The 15,050-nt window shown below is 41.8% G+C and overlaps 1 protein-coding gene across 5 annotated transcripts in view; it reads left to right on the plus strand.

The window, feature by feature from the left end:
* Positions 1–337: 337 nt before the first annotated feature.
* Positions 338–15,050, plus strand: part of LOC128696740 (uncharacterized) — a 294,106-nt gene continuing 279,393 nt past the window's right edge. For all 5 annotated transcript variants that reach the window (XR_011393202.1, XM_070094479.1, XM_070094481.1 and 2 more), the window contains exon 1: positions 338–498. Coding sequence is in view for 4 of the 5 variants with exons in the window: in XM_070094479.1 (XP_069950580.1) it covers positions 411–498 (88 nt within the window). In the remaining variant the exon portion in view is untranslated. The remainder of the gene's footprint in view (positions 499–15,050) is intronic.

Consider the following 15,050-nt stretch of genomic DNA (forward strand, 5'->3'; position numbering starts at 1 on the left):
CTGTAATCTCAATTTTACTACATGTTAAACCAAACAATAACCAAATTTCTGTAAACTCAGCATTGTAATCCTTATAGAGAATAAACTTTGAATTTGAATTTGAATTTGAATTTACAAAACCCGCACGTTGATAAATGGGACACTTTTACAACATTTGGGTATCCTTATTCTTGATACCCAAATGCTGCGAAAGTGTCCCATTTATCAGATGCAGCAGTGGTAGCATGTTATGGTAATGTGAACTGTAGATTTATGTAGCGGAAGCGTGTGTTACACTTTGGTTGGTGACGTTTGTTGATGGTTGGGAATGATGTGGGTAGGGTAGGACAAGGTGGTGTTTGTGTGCCACGTCTGGTCTGGTCTCTGGTGTCGGCAGTAACGTCCATGACATCCTTGTGTGAGGGTCTGTAATGGCACGCTCCACCAAGCTACTACCCTTGTGGGGCTTAACAGGAATTTATCTTTATGTTGTTCTTCTGTGGATGTTCGTTATGCCAGGTAAGAAAATATGTACTGAAATTAGATAAAAACAAGAAATCCAAATAGAAATAAATATTTCTTAGATATGCTGGATTATCCTAGGTTAAATCCTTATAGTTTAAGAAAATTTTATTTGGGTTTAAACCCCAGAGGGTTGATGTGTCAGATAATGCAAAAAACAAGCTGCGGGGCTTATTTCCCTTGGGGTCTTTTGGTAATCTGCTCTAAGATGGAACTTATAACAGCCAACTAAATTGTTTTTAGATTTGGAAGCCCTAATCCCTAGAGGGTCATACTATGCCTGGGGAATAAGAGGCACTCAGATTCGATCTAAGGAAGTTTTAAGAATGCTGGTAGAATTAAGAAAGGAAAACCGAGCAATTCCTTGAATCAAGATCCTCTCCCAGTATCAAGTACTGGGACTAAAACCTAAGTATTTATTTGGTGTTAGTTGAACAGGTGCAGCCGATGTAAGGAGACTTGCTCAATCGTCTCGCCTCGTCCCTGTATCAATAATAATAATATAATAAAATATAATTTTGTTTCTTTGCTAAGGTTACAATGTGTGTTTACATTTCATAATCTGATTGATACAAAGAAAGCCACTATTATGACGAGGCATTTCGGGCAGACTTAACCTAATACTTATAGACTACTTATGTCTAGACAGGTGGAGAATGGTAGAATACAAGTATTCAATATTTTACTCTGTTATTAATATGAGGTAGTTCAATTTATGATACAAACATACATTTTTAATTTATAATAATGGCTTAATAATTAAGGGATAATAAAATATTTGGGAGAGTTGCTTTAAAAGGACCCCAATGGAAATAAGTCACTCTGACTTTTTGGGGTTATCCTAGGTTCTCTACACATACGCTGCTATGTATGATAATTCTATGTAACTGTATTTGTGTATACCTGAATAAACTTACTTGCTTATTTACTTACTTATAGTTTAGCATAGTGTGGGTATGGTTGTTATTGAGAGATGAGATGATTTTTGAGTATAGTCCTAAACTGATTTGTGGTCAGAGGACCTCTTGCTATTTCAGGCCTTGATCTTTCTGGTTGTGTGGAAATAAGTCACTTTGACTTTTTTGGAGGTTATCATAGGTAATTTACACATATGTTAAACTATGTTTGATAATTGTACTTATGTACTTGTACCTAAATAAATTTACTAACGCTCTACCACTGCTACAAGCCGTCATTATATGCCTGTAATAATTGTGTATTTAATAAAAGTATTATAGAAATTTAAACCAGCAGTCTGTAAAATATCTATAAATGTTACCTGAATAAAAATCTTGATAGTTTAAAATAATTATAACGACTGTATACAACTGTATAATTTTTTGTTCTACTTACATGGTTTATATCCAGGAGTATTTGTGAATTATAGATAAAAAAAAAGAAAATAACTGCCGGTGGAGATAAAAGGGTAGTTTAGAGGAAGGAGTCCATTAGTACAGAGTGATGTTATGACAAGAATGACTGACAGCTGTTGAGCAGCGGCCCTCAGCCTGTACCGCTCCTCTCCCAGTCTTAATATTTCTATTTCTACATGTACATGTACAAGGTATACAGGCCTAGCTGACATCAGTGACATATAGAAAGCCGCTTGCTGTACAGAGAACTTCGGGAAAATTAGGTCAATTTTGCCCCAGGATGCGACCCGCACCAGTCGACTAACACCCAGGTCCCTATTTTTGCTGATGGATTAACATGGACAATAGGTGTAAGGAAACACACCCAATGTTTTTACCCTTGCCGGGAATCGAACCCGGACCCTCAGCGTGTGAAGCGAGAGCTTTGCCATCTTAAATCTACACTTTTTGGTTGCAGAAATAATTTAGATTTATATAATGGTTGCAAGTACAATATAATTATAATAATATGATTATTAAGGTACAATGGTAATAAGTGGAGAAGATTTAGTACGAGTCCTAGCTTCCTTCTTACAAGAATCCCAACTGCTGTTCATGCAATTTTAATAACCAGCTTTGAATTCTGGGCAGGTGTCATTTTGACTTGTGACTTTACATATCCTAATTTTATTGTGTAAACATTGTTATGAGCTTCCAGACATCAGTTTTGTAACGCTTCTTGTAAGTTTATTTAAGGACAGGTACATATAAATACAATTCCACAAATTATTATACATAGTAACATATGTATAAATTACCTGGGATAACCCAACAAGTCAGATACGTGGGAATAAGCCAGACCTAGTGGCTTTATTGGGTTATCCTGACCTGGAGATACCTGGAGATGGTTTCAGGGATCAGCGCCTCCGCGGCCCGACCCTGCCTACTGACACTAAACCAAACAAAATTTTATTTTAAGTTAGGTTAACTTGGGTTAGATTACATAAGCCCATAAAACCAATTACTTGAAGACAACCAAGGGTCTGTTAGTAATTCCCCTTATGGCTGGTGGGAGGCTGTTGAACAGTCTTGGTCCCCGGACACTTAGTGTACTAATGGCGCCCCTACTTTTCACTGGGGGTATGTTGCATCGCCTGCCAGGTCTTTTGCTTTAGTAGGGAGTGATTTCTGTGTGCAGATTAGGAACCAGTCCCTCCAGGATCTTCTAGGTGTAGATTATGATGCATCTCTCTCGCCTGCACTCCAGGCTTGGAAGCACAAGTCAAGTGCTTCCAAGCATTCCCAGTAGTTAAGGTGTTTGATGGAACTTATATGTGTAGTAAAGGTTCTCTGTACATTCTCTGTATCTGCAATTTCACCTGCCTTGAATGGGTATGTTAATGTACAGCAGTATTCCAGCCTAGAAAGAACAAATGATTTAAAAAGGATCATCATTGGCTTGGCATCTCTTGTCTTGAATGTTCTCATTATCCATCCTATCAGTTTCCTCGCAGATGTGATAGTGGCATTGTTGTGATCCTTGAAGGTGAGATCCTCAGACATTACCGCTTCCAGGTCCTTCACATTACTTTTCCGCTCTATTGTGTGATTAGAGTTTGTAGTATACTCAGTTCTAACTATTATTTTCTCCAGTTTTCCAATACAGAGTAGTTGGTATTTGTCTTCATTGAACATCATATTGTTCTCCGTTGCCCATTGGAAAACTTGGTTTATATCTTTTTAGAGATTTTCCGTGTCCTCAACGGATAACACTTTCATGCTGATCCTAGTATCGTCTGCAAAGGGTGATACGGTGCTATGGTTTACATCTCTGTCTATGTCTGATATGAGGATGAGGAACATGATAGGGGCGAGTACTGTGCCTTGTGCAACAGAGCTCTTCACTATGGCAGCTTCCGATTTAAATGTTACCACTACTCTTTGTGTTCGATTGGTTAGAGAGCTGAAGATCCATCTGCCTAATTTGCCAGTTATCCCTTTAGCATGCATTTTGTATGCTATTACACTATGATCGCACTTGTCAAAGGCTTTTGCAAATCTTTGTATACTACATCTGCATTCTGTTTGTTTTCCAGTGCATCCAAGACCTTATTATAGTGGTCCAGTACTTGCGAGAGGCAAGAGCGACCTGCTCTGAACAGATGTTGGCCTGGATTGTGCAGTTGTTGGGAGTCCAAGTGGTTGGCAGTTCTGCTTCTTAGAACTCTTTCGAAGATTATTATGATGTGGGACTATAGCCCAGCCAGGGAAGTGGGATATAACCCCACTCCATTATGGAGTGGGGCTATATCCGTTGTTTTTAGTGACTGTGGAATCTCACCTGTTGAAGATTAAGACACTTATGCAACATGTGGGAATCTTTATTCAGGAAACGTTTCGCCACACAGTGGCTTCATCAGTCCAATACAAAGCAGAAAGGTGTAAGGCGAGGAAGAGTTTGAGGTAATCAGTCTCTCAGCCTAGAGTAGATGTGTTCAGTTCATCAATCTTGTAGAATGTACAGCATAGAGCTGATGAATCCACTGAACAAAGATTCCCATATGTTGCATAAGTGTCTTAATCTTCAATTTGTCGGTTTTTCAAACCATTCATCACAATCTCACCTGTGTCCATGCTCCTTCTCCATAGCATACTTAGGGCCCATGAGAAGGGTTTCTTGCAGTTCTTAATGAACACAGAGTTCCACGAGTCTGGGCCTGGGGCTGAGTGTATGGGCATGTTGTTAATGGCTGTCTCAAAGTCTAGTGGAGTTAGGGTTATATCAGAAATATGGTATACATTGATAGGGTTTTGAGGCTCATTCGTGAAAGAATTGTTTGGATTGTCTATCTTTAGACTGATTAGTGGCTCACTGAACACAAGCATCCATCTTGTCTGAGCAGGGGCCATATACAAGATGTAGTTTTTGCCTTGTTTTTGGCATATGAAAAGAAATATTTCGACTTTCTTTCAATTTCACTAATTGCTTTTAGCTCCTCTTGTCTCTCCTGGATCCTGTATGAGTCCTTTAACTTTAGCTCGATATTCTCCACTTCCCTTGTTAGCGCTTCCTTCCGTGTTTCAGATAATCTGGTATTCTTGAGTAGATAAGATAAGATTTCGTTCGGATTTTTAACCCCGGAGGGTTAGCCACCCAGGATAACCCAAGAAAGTCAGTGCGTCATCGAGGACTGTCTAACTTATTTCCATTGGGGTCCTTAATCTTGTCCCCCAGGATGCGACCCACACCAGTTGACTAACACCCAGGTACCTATTTGCTGCTAGGTGAACAGGACAATAGGTGTAAGGAAACGTGTCGGAATTTCCACCCGCCGGGAATCGAACCCGGGCCCTCCGTGTGTGAAGCGGGAGTTTTAGCCACCAGACCACCGGGCCACTTCAGTGATTCTTCGCCTTCTCCTGTAGAGGGAGCGTCTCTCTCCAGTTTACTTCTCTTCTTTTTTTCTTAGGGGAATATGCCTTGAACATACTTTCAGCTACCAGAAAGTTGATCAACATGTTTCATTTAGGACATAGTTTACCTGGTTCCAGTTGATGTTCTTGTTGAAGCTGAATTTGGTAAAGGTACCTACATAGCTGTATGCATTTTGCTGATCAGGACCCCTGTGCATGTTAGTCTGCACTTAGATAAGATTGTGTTCAGGATTAGTTGTTTTGATATTGTTATGTTTCTTACCAGGTCCTCATTATTTGTGCAGATAAGGTCAAGTGTGTTCTTCAGTCTTGTTGGCTCCACTATCTGCTGACTTAGGGTGTGTTTATTGCAGAAATTCAGCAGGTCATGTGTGTGTGACTTCATCTAAGCTGCCTCCAGGGATTATTTCTGCTACAACATTATTTGCTACATTCTTCCATTTCGTATGTCTTAGACTGAAGTCACCAAGCAGCAAGATGTTTGGGGATGGGGCTGGAAGGTTTTCCAGACAGTAGTCAATTTTCGATAGCTGTTCCTTGAACTGTTGGGAAGTTGCATCTGGTGGCTTATATACAAGCACAATGACTAAGTTTTGGTTCTCGATTTTTATTGGTAGAACTTCAACAACATCATTTGTGGTGTTCAATATCTCTGTGCAAATGAGCGACTCTTTGACATACAGGCCAACTCCCCCTTGTTGCCTATTCTTTCTGTTGCGTCTGAAAAGGTTGTTTCCAGGTATCCATATTTCACTATCAAAGTAATCTTTTGTGTGGGTCTCTGTGAAGGCTGCAAACATTGCATTTGACTCCCCTAGAAGTCCAATAATGAAAAATATTTTGTTGTTGGTAGATGGCTTAAGGCCCTGCACATTAGTAAATATAAATGAGGTTGTGTTGCATGTTTGTTGGGGGGGATTTCGTTGTTGGCATCAGTAGTTGTGAGTCTGGAGGGGCCACTGGCTGTGTCTCCAGTCCAACAAGGCTCCAAGTAGTGAACTGTTTTTATTATTTCTTTCCATTATCTTTCTTCGTTTCCTACCACTAAAATATCACTTGGAGTGGAATTGTCGTAACTACTGTAACTATTATGATTTGTTTTACGGGGTGTGTACCTCCTGGTCCCTTTTAAATGGTGTGCGGGGTAGTTGGTGTTGTAACATTGTTTTTTGAAGACTGAAGAGTGGCACATCTTAGGGGGAAAGAATTTGCAAGAGGTAGAACGACACACTCCTGTAGACAGGAGGTCGCGGCAATTTTTTGAGATGTTCAAAGTTGCATGTTCCATTTGTTTTTCCCGATATTCCATACTTACAGATGCCCCATGCATAGAATTTGCACTATTTTGCTTTTGGTTGGATACAATTCGTACTGGATATATTCACAGTTCGTGCAGATCCTAGAACTGCACTACAGTCTTCGATAGCCAAGGTAGAGACACCACCGGTGGACAAACTGTATTCATTCAGATCAGATTTTTCTTTAATTTCTCATTTCGTCAAAACTAATGAAGATTTGACACGGTACATTGTAGACGTCATTACTAGTTGATCTAGAAATGTATATTACCGTATGTACCCAAAACATAAATAAAATCTACATGCTAAATAAATGTAAGTACAACCTGAGGGCAACAGTTTTTTAAAGCAGTATACCATGTATCCATTCTAAAGAAAATGAGCATGGTATTCCTTCCAGAGAAAACGTGCTAATACGTGGCCAGTGACAATTATAAATTTGACACACAACCATTATCGGTTTAAAATATGCTAATAATGAACGGGAAAAAATTAATACTACCTGGATTTTTTCCTTGTTGGTATGTAAGTATTTGGAGATGATTATGTATCCACTGAGCAGTCGACTGCTGTGGGTAGTACGGTTTTAATTACTCACGCCTGTCTTACATTTCACTAAAAAAAATCTGGTTGTTAATAGTGGCAAGACAAAATTATCCTACCTGCGAGCCCCGTGAGGGTGGGGACTGTGGCTAGGCCGGGGGACAGTTGGTCCCAAAGATGAGGGGGTACTTGTACCTCCTCCCATGTGAGACTTAGGTCTCGAGACACTCCCCAGATAGGGAGCCAAGGCCGGGTTACCACTCTTGGAAAAGACCCGGGCCGGGAGAGTACCGGCGCAGAGGCGTCGCTAGAGTTGGTGTCACCCGGGGCGGAATCTCTGGTGTCACCCGGGGCAGCATGTTTGGTGTCACCCCCATGAAATTCAAGGGCGAGGGGATGGGGGTAAACTCCAGTTATGTCACTACCACATGACCAGTGACAAATGTTTAGCAATAAGAACGTTTGAAGGCCATAAACTGAACAGAATACTTCTCAACTTTATTACTGATAAAATATATAATGGTAATAATATTGAGGAAACATAAACTCAAATGCCACTTTGAGTACAGCCAACAGATCCTACATTTATTCATCTTCAACAATGCAAAAACTAAAAAATAAAAGACTTAAAAAATAAAGAAAAACATTGCAATATCAGAGAAACACTAGTTCCGATATGACCCTGAGTACAGGTAACATCACAGTAAATCTGATATTACACAGGTTGTCTCTGTTCACTCATCAGTAAAATGGGTACCTGGGTGTTAGTCGACTGGTGTGGGTCGCATCCTGGGACAAAACTGACCTAATTTGTCCGAAATGCTCAGCATAGCAAGCGACTTTCTATATAGTAGTATGTCATTGATGTCAGCTAGGACTGTATACCTTGTTGTACATGTAGTTCATAAAGATATTATTATTATCATAACTCGTCGGCCGTTTCCCATCGAGGCAGGGTAACCCAAAAACCCAATAAATAAATATATATATATATATATATATATATATATATATATATATATATATATATATATATATATATATATATATATATATATGTCGTGCCGAATAGGCAGAACTTGCGATCTTGGCTTAAATAGCAACGCTCATCTTGCCATATAAGACAAGCGAAAATTTGTGTATGCAATAATTTCGCCAAAATCATTCTGAACCTAACGAAAAAAATATTTTTCACTGTGTTTGTTTAATATTAAATTATTGTAAACTAATATAAAATATATTTAGTTGGGTTAGGCTAAAATAAATTGCTCTTGTTATAATAAGGTTAGGTAAGTTTTCTAAGATTCTTTTGGTGCAAAATTGTAAATTTTTACATTAACATTAATGAAAAAAATATATCTTTAAACGTATAAGAGAAAATTTCAGAAAGGAATTAATTTTAAATGAGTTCTTGCTAATTGACCAGTTTTACATATTCGGCACGACATATACATATATATATATATATACATATATATATATATATATATACATATATATATATATACATATATATATATACATATATATATATATATATATATATACTATATATGTGTGTGTGTGTGTGTGTGTGTGTGTGTGTGTGTATACTCAGCTATATGTACTCACCTAATTGTGGTTGCAGGGGTCGAGACTTAGCTCCTGGCCACGCCTCTTCACTGATCGCTACTAGGTCCTCTCTCTCTTTGCTCCCAGAGCTTTATCATACCTCGTCTTAAAGCTATGTGTGGTTCCTGCCTCCACTACATCACTCGCCAGACTGTTCCACTTTCTGACCACTTTGTGACTGAAGAAATACTTCCTAACATCCCTGTGACTCATCTGAGCCTTCAGCTTCCAAGGGTGACCCCTCGTATCTGTGTCCCCTCTCTGGAACATCTTGTCTCTGTAGACCTTGTCTTCCACGCAGTATTTTGTATGTCGTTATCATATCTCCCCTGACCCTCCTGTCCTCCAGTTTCGTTAGGTCAATTTCCCTTAACCTCTCTTCGTAGGACATTCCCCTTAGTCTTGGAACTAACCTTGTCGCAAACCTTTGCATTTTCTCTAATTCCTTAACGTGCTTGATCAAGTGCGGGTTCCAAACTGGTGCTGAATACTCCAGCATGGGCCTGACGTACAAGGTGTACAGTGTCTTGAAAGATTCCTTAAGTATCGGAACGCTAATCTCAGGTCTGCCAGGCGTCCATATGCTGCTGCAGCAGTTATCTGGTTGATGTGCGCTTCCGGAGACATGCTCGGTGTTATAGTCACCCCAAGATCTTTCTCCTTGAGTGATGTTTGTAGTCTTTCGCCACCCAGCTTATACTCTGTCTGCAGTCTTCTTTGCCCTTCTCCGATCTTCACGACTTTGCATTTGGCAGGGTTGAATTCAAGAAGCCAGTTGCTGGACCACGTGTCCAGGCTGTACAGGTCTCTTTGAAGTCCCGCCTGATCCTCATCTGATTTAATTCCCTTCATTAACTTCACATCATCTGCGAACAGGGACACCTCTGAGTCTATCCCTTCCACCATGTCATTCACATATACCAAAAATAGCACTGGTCCTAGGACTGATCCCTGTGGAACCCCGCTCGTCACAGGTGCCCATTGTGATACCTCATCACATACCATGACTCGTTTCTTCTGTCAGGTATTCTCTGATCCATTGCAGTGCCCTTCCCGTTGTGTGTGTGTGTGCGTACTCACCTAATTGAGGTTGCAGGGGTCGAGACTCAGCTCCTGGCCTCGCCTGTGTGTGTGTGTGTGAGTGTGTGTACTCATCTAGTTGTAATCACCTAGTTTAGGTTGCAGGGGTCGAGTCCAAGCTCCTGGCCCCGCCTCTTCACTGGTCGTTACTAGGTCACTCTCCCTGAACCGTGAGCTTTATCATACCTCTGCTTAAAGCTATGTATGGATCCTGCCTCCACTACATCGCTTCCCAAACTATTCCACTTCCTGACTACTCTGTGGCTGAAGAAATACTTCCTAACATCCCTGTGATTCATCTGTGTCTTCAACTTCCAACTGTGTCCCCTTGTTGCTGTGTCCAGTCTCTGGAACATCCTGTCTTTGTCCACCTTGTCAATTCCTCTCAGTATTTTGTATGTCGTTATCACGTCCCCCCTATCTCTCCTGTCCTCCAGTGTCGTCAGGTCGATTTCCCTTAACCTCTCCTCGTAGGACATACCTCTTAACTCTGGAACTAGTCTAGTTGCAAACCTTTGCACTTTCTCTAGTTTCTTTACGTGCTTGGCTAGGGGTGTGTGTGTGTACTCACCTATTTGTGGTTGCAGGGGTCGAGTCCTAGCTCCTGGCCCCGTGTGTGTGTGTGTGTGTGTTAGTTACCATTTTGTCCTAGGCACATGTCGATTAGACACTAGGCCTGTTGTATATGATTACGTGTGTGTGTGTGTGTGTGTGTGTTTGTTCTGTGTGTGTGTGTGTGTGTTTGTTCTGTGTGTGTGTGTGTGTTTGTTCTGTGTGTGTGTGTGTGTTTGTTCTGTGTGTGTGTGTGTGTGTGTGTGTGTGTGTGTGTGTGTGTGTGTGTGTGTGTGTGTGTGTGTGTGTGTGTGAGTAGTGTGTTTGTTCTGTGTGTTTGTTCTGTGTGTGTGTGTATGTGTGTGTGTTCTGTGTGTGTGTTTGTTCTGTGTGTGTGTGTTTGTTCTGTGTGTGTGTGTTTGTTCTGTGTGTGTGTGTTTGTTCTGTGTGTGTGTGTGCGCGTGTGTATGTGTGTGTGTGTTTGTTCTGTGGGAGTGTTGTGCGTGTGTGTGTGTGTATGTGTGCAGGTGTGTTTGTGTGTGTGTGTGTTTGTGTGTGTGTTTGTGTGTGTGTGTGTGTGTGTGTGTGTGTGTGTGTGTTTTGTATGTGTGTGTGTGTTTTGTGTGTGTTCTGTGTGTGTGTGTGTGTGTGTGTGTGTGTGTGTGTTCTGTGTGTGTGTGTGTGTGTGCATGTATGTGTGTTCTGTGTGTGTGTGTTCTGTGTGTGTGTGTGTTGTGTGTGTTGTGTGTGTGTGTGTGTGTGTGTGTGTGTGTGTATGTGTGTGTGTGTTCTGTGTGTGTGTGTGTGTTGTGTGTGTGTAGTGTGTGTGTGTATGTGTATGTGTATGTGTGTGTGTTCTGGGTGTGTGTTCTGTGTGTGTGTGTTTGTGTGTGTGTTTGTTCTGTGTGTGTGTTTGTTCTGTGTATGTGTTTGTTCTGTGTGTTTGTTCTGTGTGTGTGTGTGTGTAGTGTGTTTGTTCTGTGTGTGTTTGTTCTGTGTTTGTGTGTGTGTGTGTGTGTGTGTGTGTGTGTGTGTGTGTGTGTGTGTTCTGTGTGTGTGTGTGCGTGTGTGTGTTTGTTCTGTTTGTGTGTGTGTTGTGTGTGTGTGTGTGCGCGTGTGTATGTGTGTGTGTTTGTTCTGTGTGAGTGTTTGTTCTGTGTGTGTGTGTATGTGTGCAGGTGTGTGTGTGTGTGTGTGTGTGTGTGTGTGTGTGTGTGTGTGTGTGTGTGTGTGTTCCGTGTGTGTGTGTGTGTGTGTACTCACCTATTTGTACTCACCTATTTGTGGTTGCAGGGGTCGAGTCCTAGCTCCTGGCCCCGCCTCTTCACCGGTTGCTACTAGACCCTCTCTCTCCCCGCTCCATGAGCTTTATCAAACCTCGTCTTAAAACTGTGTATGGTTCCTGCCTCCACTACGTCATTTTCTAGGCTATTCCACTGCCTTACAACTCTATGACTGAAGAAATACTTCCTACTATCTCTCTGACTCATTTGTGTCTTCAACTTCCAATTGTGGCCTCTTGTTTCTGTGTCCCCTCCCTGGAACATCCTGTCCTTGTCCACCTTGTCTATTCCACGCAGTATTTTATATGTCGTTATCATGTCTCCCCTGACCCTCCTGTCCTCCAGTGTCGTCAGGCCGATCTCCCTTAATCTTTCTTCATAGGACATTCCCCTTAGCTCTGGAACTAACCTTGTTGCAAACCTTTGTACTTTCTCTAGTTTCTTGACGTGCTTTATCAAGTGCGGGTTCCAAACAGGTGCTGCATACTCCAGTATGGGCCTGACATACGTGTGTGTGTGTGTGTGTGTGTGTCGTGCCGAATAAGTAAAAGTGGTCATTTAGCAAGAACTCATTTAAAATTAAGTCCTTTCTAAAATTTTCTCATATTTGTTTATTTTTAAAATATATTTTTCTTTTCATTTATGTTGATGTAAAATTAATTTTGTACCAAAAGAACCTTAGAAAACTTTCCTAACCTTATTATAACAAGAGCAAATTAATTTAGACTAATCCAGCTAAACATATTTTAGATAAGTTTACAATAATTTAATAATAAACGAACACAATATGTATATATTTTTTCATTAGGTTCAGAATGATTTTTGTGAAATTATTGCATATTCAGCAACACACACACACACACACACACACACACACACACACACACACACACACACACACACACACACACACACACACACACACACACACACACGTACTCATATACAACAGGCCTAGTGTCTAATCGACATGTGCCTAGGACAAAATGGTAACTAACACACACACACACACACACACACACACACACAAGACTAGTCCCAGAGCTACGGGGATTGTCCTACGAAGAAAGGTTGAGGGAAATTGGCCTGATGACACTGGAGGACAGGAGGGTCAGGGGAGACATGATAACGACATATAAAATACTGCGCGGAATAGACAAGGTGGACAAAGACGGGATATTCCAGAGAAGGGACACAGAAACAAGGGGTCACAATTGGAAGTTGAAGACTCAGATGAATCCAATGGATTTTAGGAAGTATTTCTTCATAGAGTTGTCAGGCCGTGGAATAGCCTAGAAAGTGACGTAGTGGAGGCGGGAACCATACATAATTTTAAGGCGAGGTATGATAAAGCTCATGGGGCAGGGAGAGAGAGGACCTAGTAGCAATCAGCGAAGAGGCGGGGCCAGGAGCTATGAATCGACCCCTGCAACCACAAATAGGTGAGTACAAATAGGTGAGTACACACACACACACACACACACACACACACACACACACACACACACACACACACACACACACAGAAACGAATATTCACAGATAAGGAGGGAGGCCCAGCGACAGTACGAAAATGACATAGCATCGAAAGCCAAGTCTGACCCGAAACTGCTGTTGAGCCACATTCGGAGAAAGACAAGAGTCAAAGATCAGGTGATCAGGCTGAGGAAAAAGGGTGGGTAACTCACAAGAAACGATCAAGAGGTATGCGAGGAGCTCAACAGGAGATTTAAGGAAGTATTCACAGTGGAGACAGGAAAGACTCTGGGAAGACAGGACAGGGGGGGACACCAACAGGGAATAGACCAACAGGTGCTGGACAATATGCACACAACTGAGGAGGAGGTGAAGAATTTGCTAAGTGACCTTGATACCTCAAAAGCAATGGGACCGGACAACATCTTCCCGTGGGTCCTCAGGAAGGGAGCAGATATACTATGTGTGCCATTAACCACAATCTTCAGCGCATCCCTTGAAACTGGGCAACTACCTGAGGTATGGAAGTCCACAAATGTAGTTCCCATTTTTAAAAAAAGAGACAGAAAGAGGCACTAAATTACAGACCAATGTCACTGACGTGTATAGTATGCAAAGTCATGGAGACGATTATCAGGAGGAGAGTGGTGGAGCACCTGGAATGGAACAAGATTATAAACGATAACCAGCATGGATTCATGGAAGGCAAATCCTGTATCACGAACCTTCTGGAGTTCTATGACAAAGTTACGGAAGTAAAACACGAGAGAGAGGGGCGGGTTGATTGCATTTTCTTGGACTGCAAGGCCTTCGACGCAGTTTCTCACAAGTGACTATGCAGAAACTAGAGGATCAGGCGCATATAACAGGAAGGGCACTGCAATGGATCAGGGAATGTCTGACAGGAAGGCAACAACGAGTCATGGTACGGGATGAGGTATCACAGTTGGAACCTGTGACAAGTGGGGTCCCACAGGGGTCGGTCGTAGGACCAGTGCTATTTCTGGTATATGTGAATGACATGATGGAAGGGATAGACTCAGAGGTATCCCTGTTCACAGATGATGTGAAGTTAATGAGGAGAATTAAATCAGATGAGGACCAGGCAGGACTTCAAAGAGACCTGGACAGACTGGATACGTGGTTTAGCGACTGGCTTCTTGAATTCAACCCCGCCAAATGCAAAGTCATGAAGATTGGAGAAGGGCACCGAAGACCGCAGACAGAGTATAGACTAGGTGGCCAAGGACTGCAAACCTTGCTCAAGGAGAAAGATCTTAGGGTGACCATAACCCGGAGCTTGTCTCCGGAGGCACACATCAACCAGATAACTGCTGCAGCATACAGGTGCCTGGCAAACCTGAGAATAGCGTTCCAATACCTTAGTAAGGAATCGTTAAAGACACTGTACACTGTGTACATCAGGCCCATACTGGAGTATGCCACAACAGTTTGTAACCCACACCTGATTAAACACGTCAAGAAATTAGAGAAAGTGCAAAGGTTTGCAACAAGCCTAGTTCCAGAGCTCAGGGGTATATCCTACGAAGAAAGGTTGAGGGAAATCGGACTGATGACATTGGAGGACAGGCGGGTCAGGGGATACATGATAACGACATACAAAATACTGCGTGGAATAGGTAAGGTAGACAGAGATGGGTTGTTCCAGAGAGGGGACACAAAAACAAGGGGTCACAATTGGAAGCTGAAGACTCAGACGAGTCAGAGGGCTGTTAGGAAGTATTTCTTCAGTCATAGAGTTGTCAGGAAGTGGAATAACCTAGCAAGTGATGTAGTGGAGGCAGGAACCATACATAGCTTGAAGACAAGGTATGACAAAGCTCAGGAAGCAGAGAGAGAGAGGACCTAGTAGCGATCAGTGAAGAGGGGGCCAAGAGCTGAGTCTCGACCCCTGCAAC

Source organism: Cherax quadricarinatus, chromosome 46 (genome assembly GCF_038502225.1).
Source record: "Cherax quadricarinatus isolate ZL_2023a chromosome 46, ASM3850222v1, whole genome shotgun sequence".
Taxonomy (NCBI): domain Eukaryota; kingdom Metazoa; phylum Arthropoda; class Malacostraca; order Decapoda; family Parastacidae; genus Cherax; species Cherax quadricarinatus.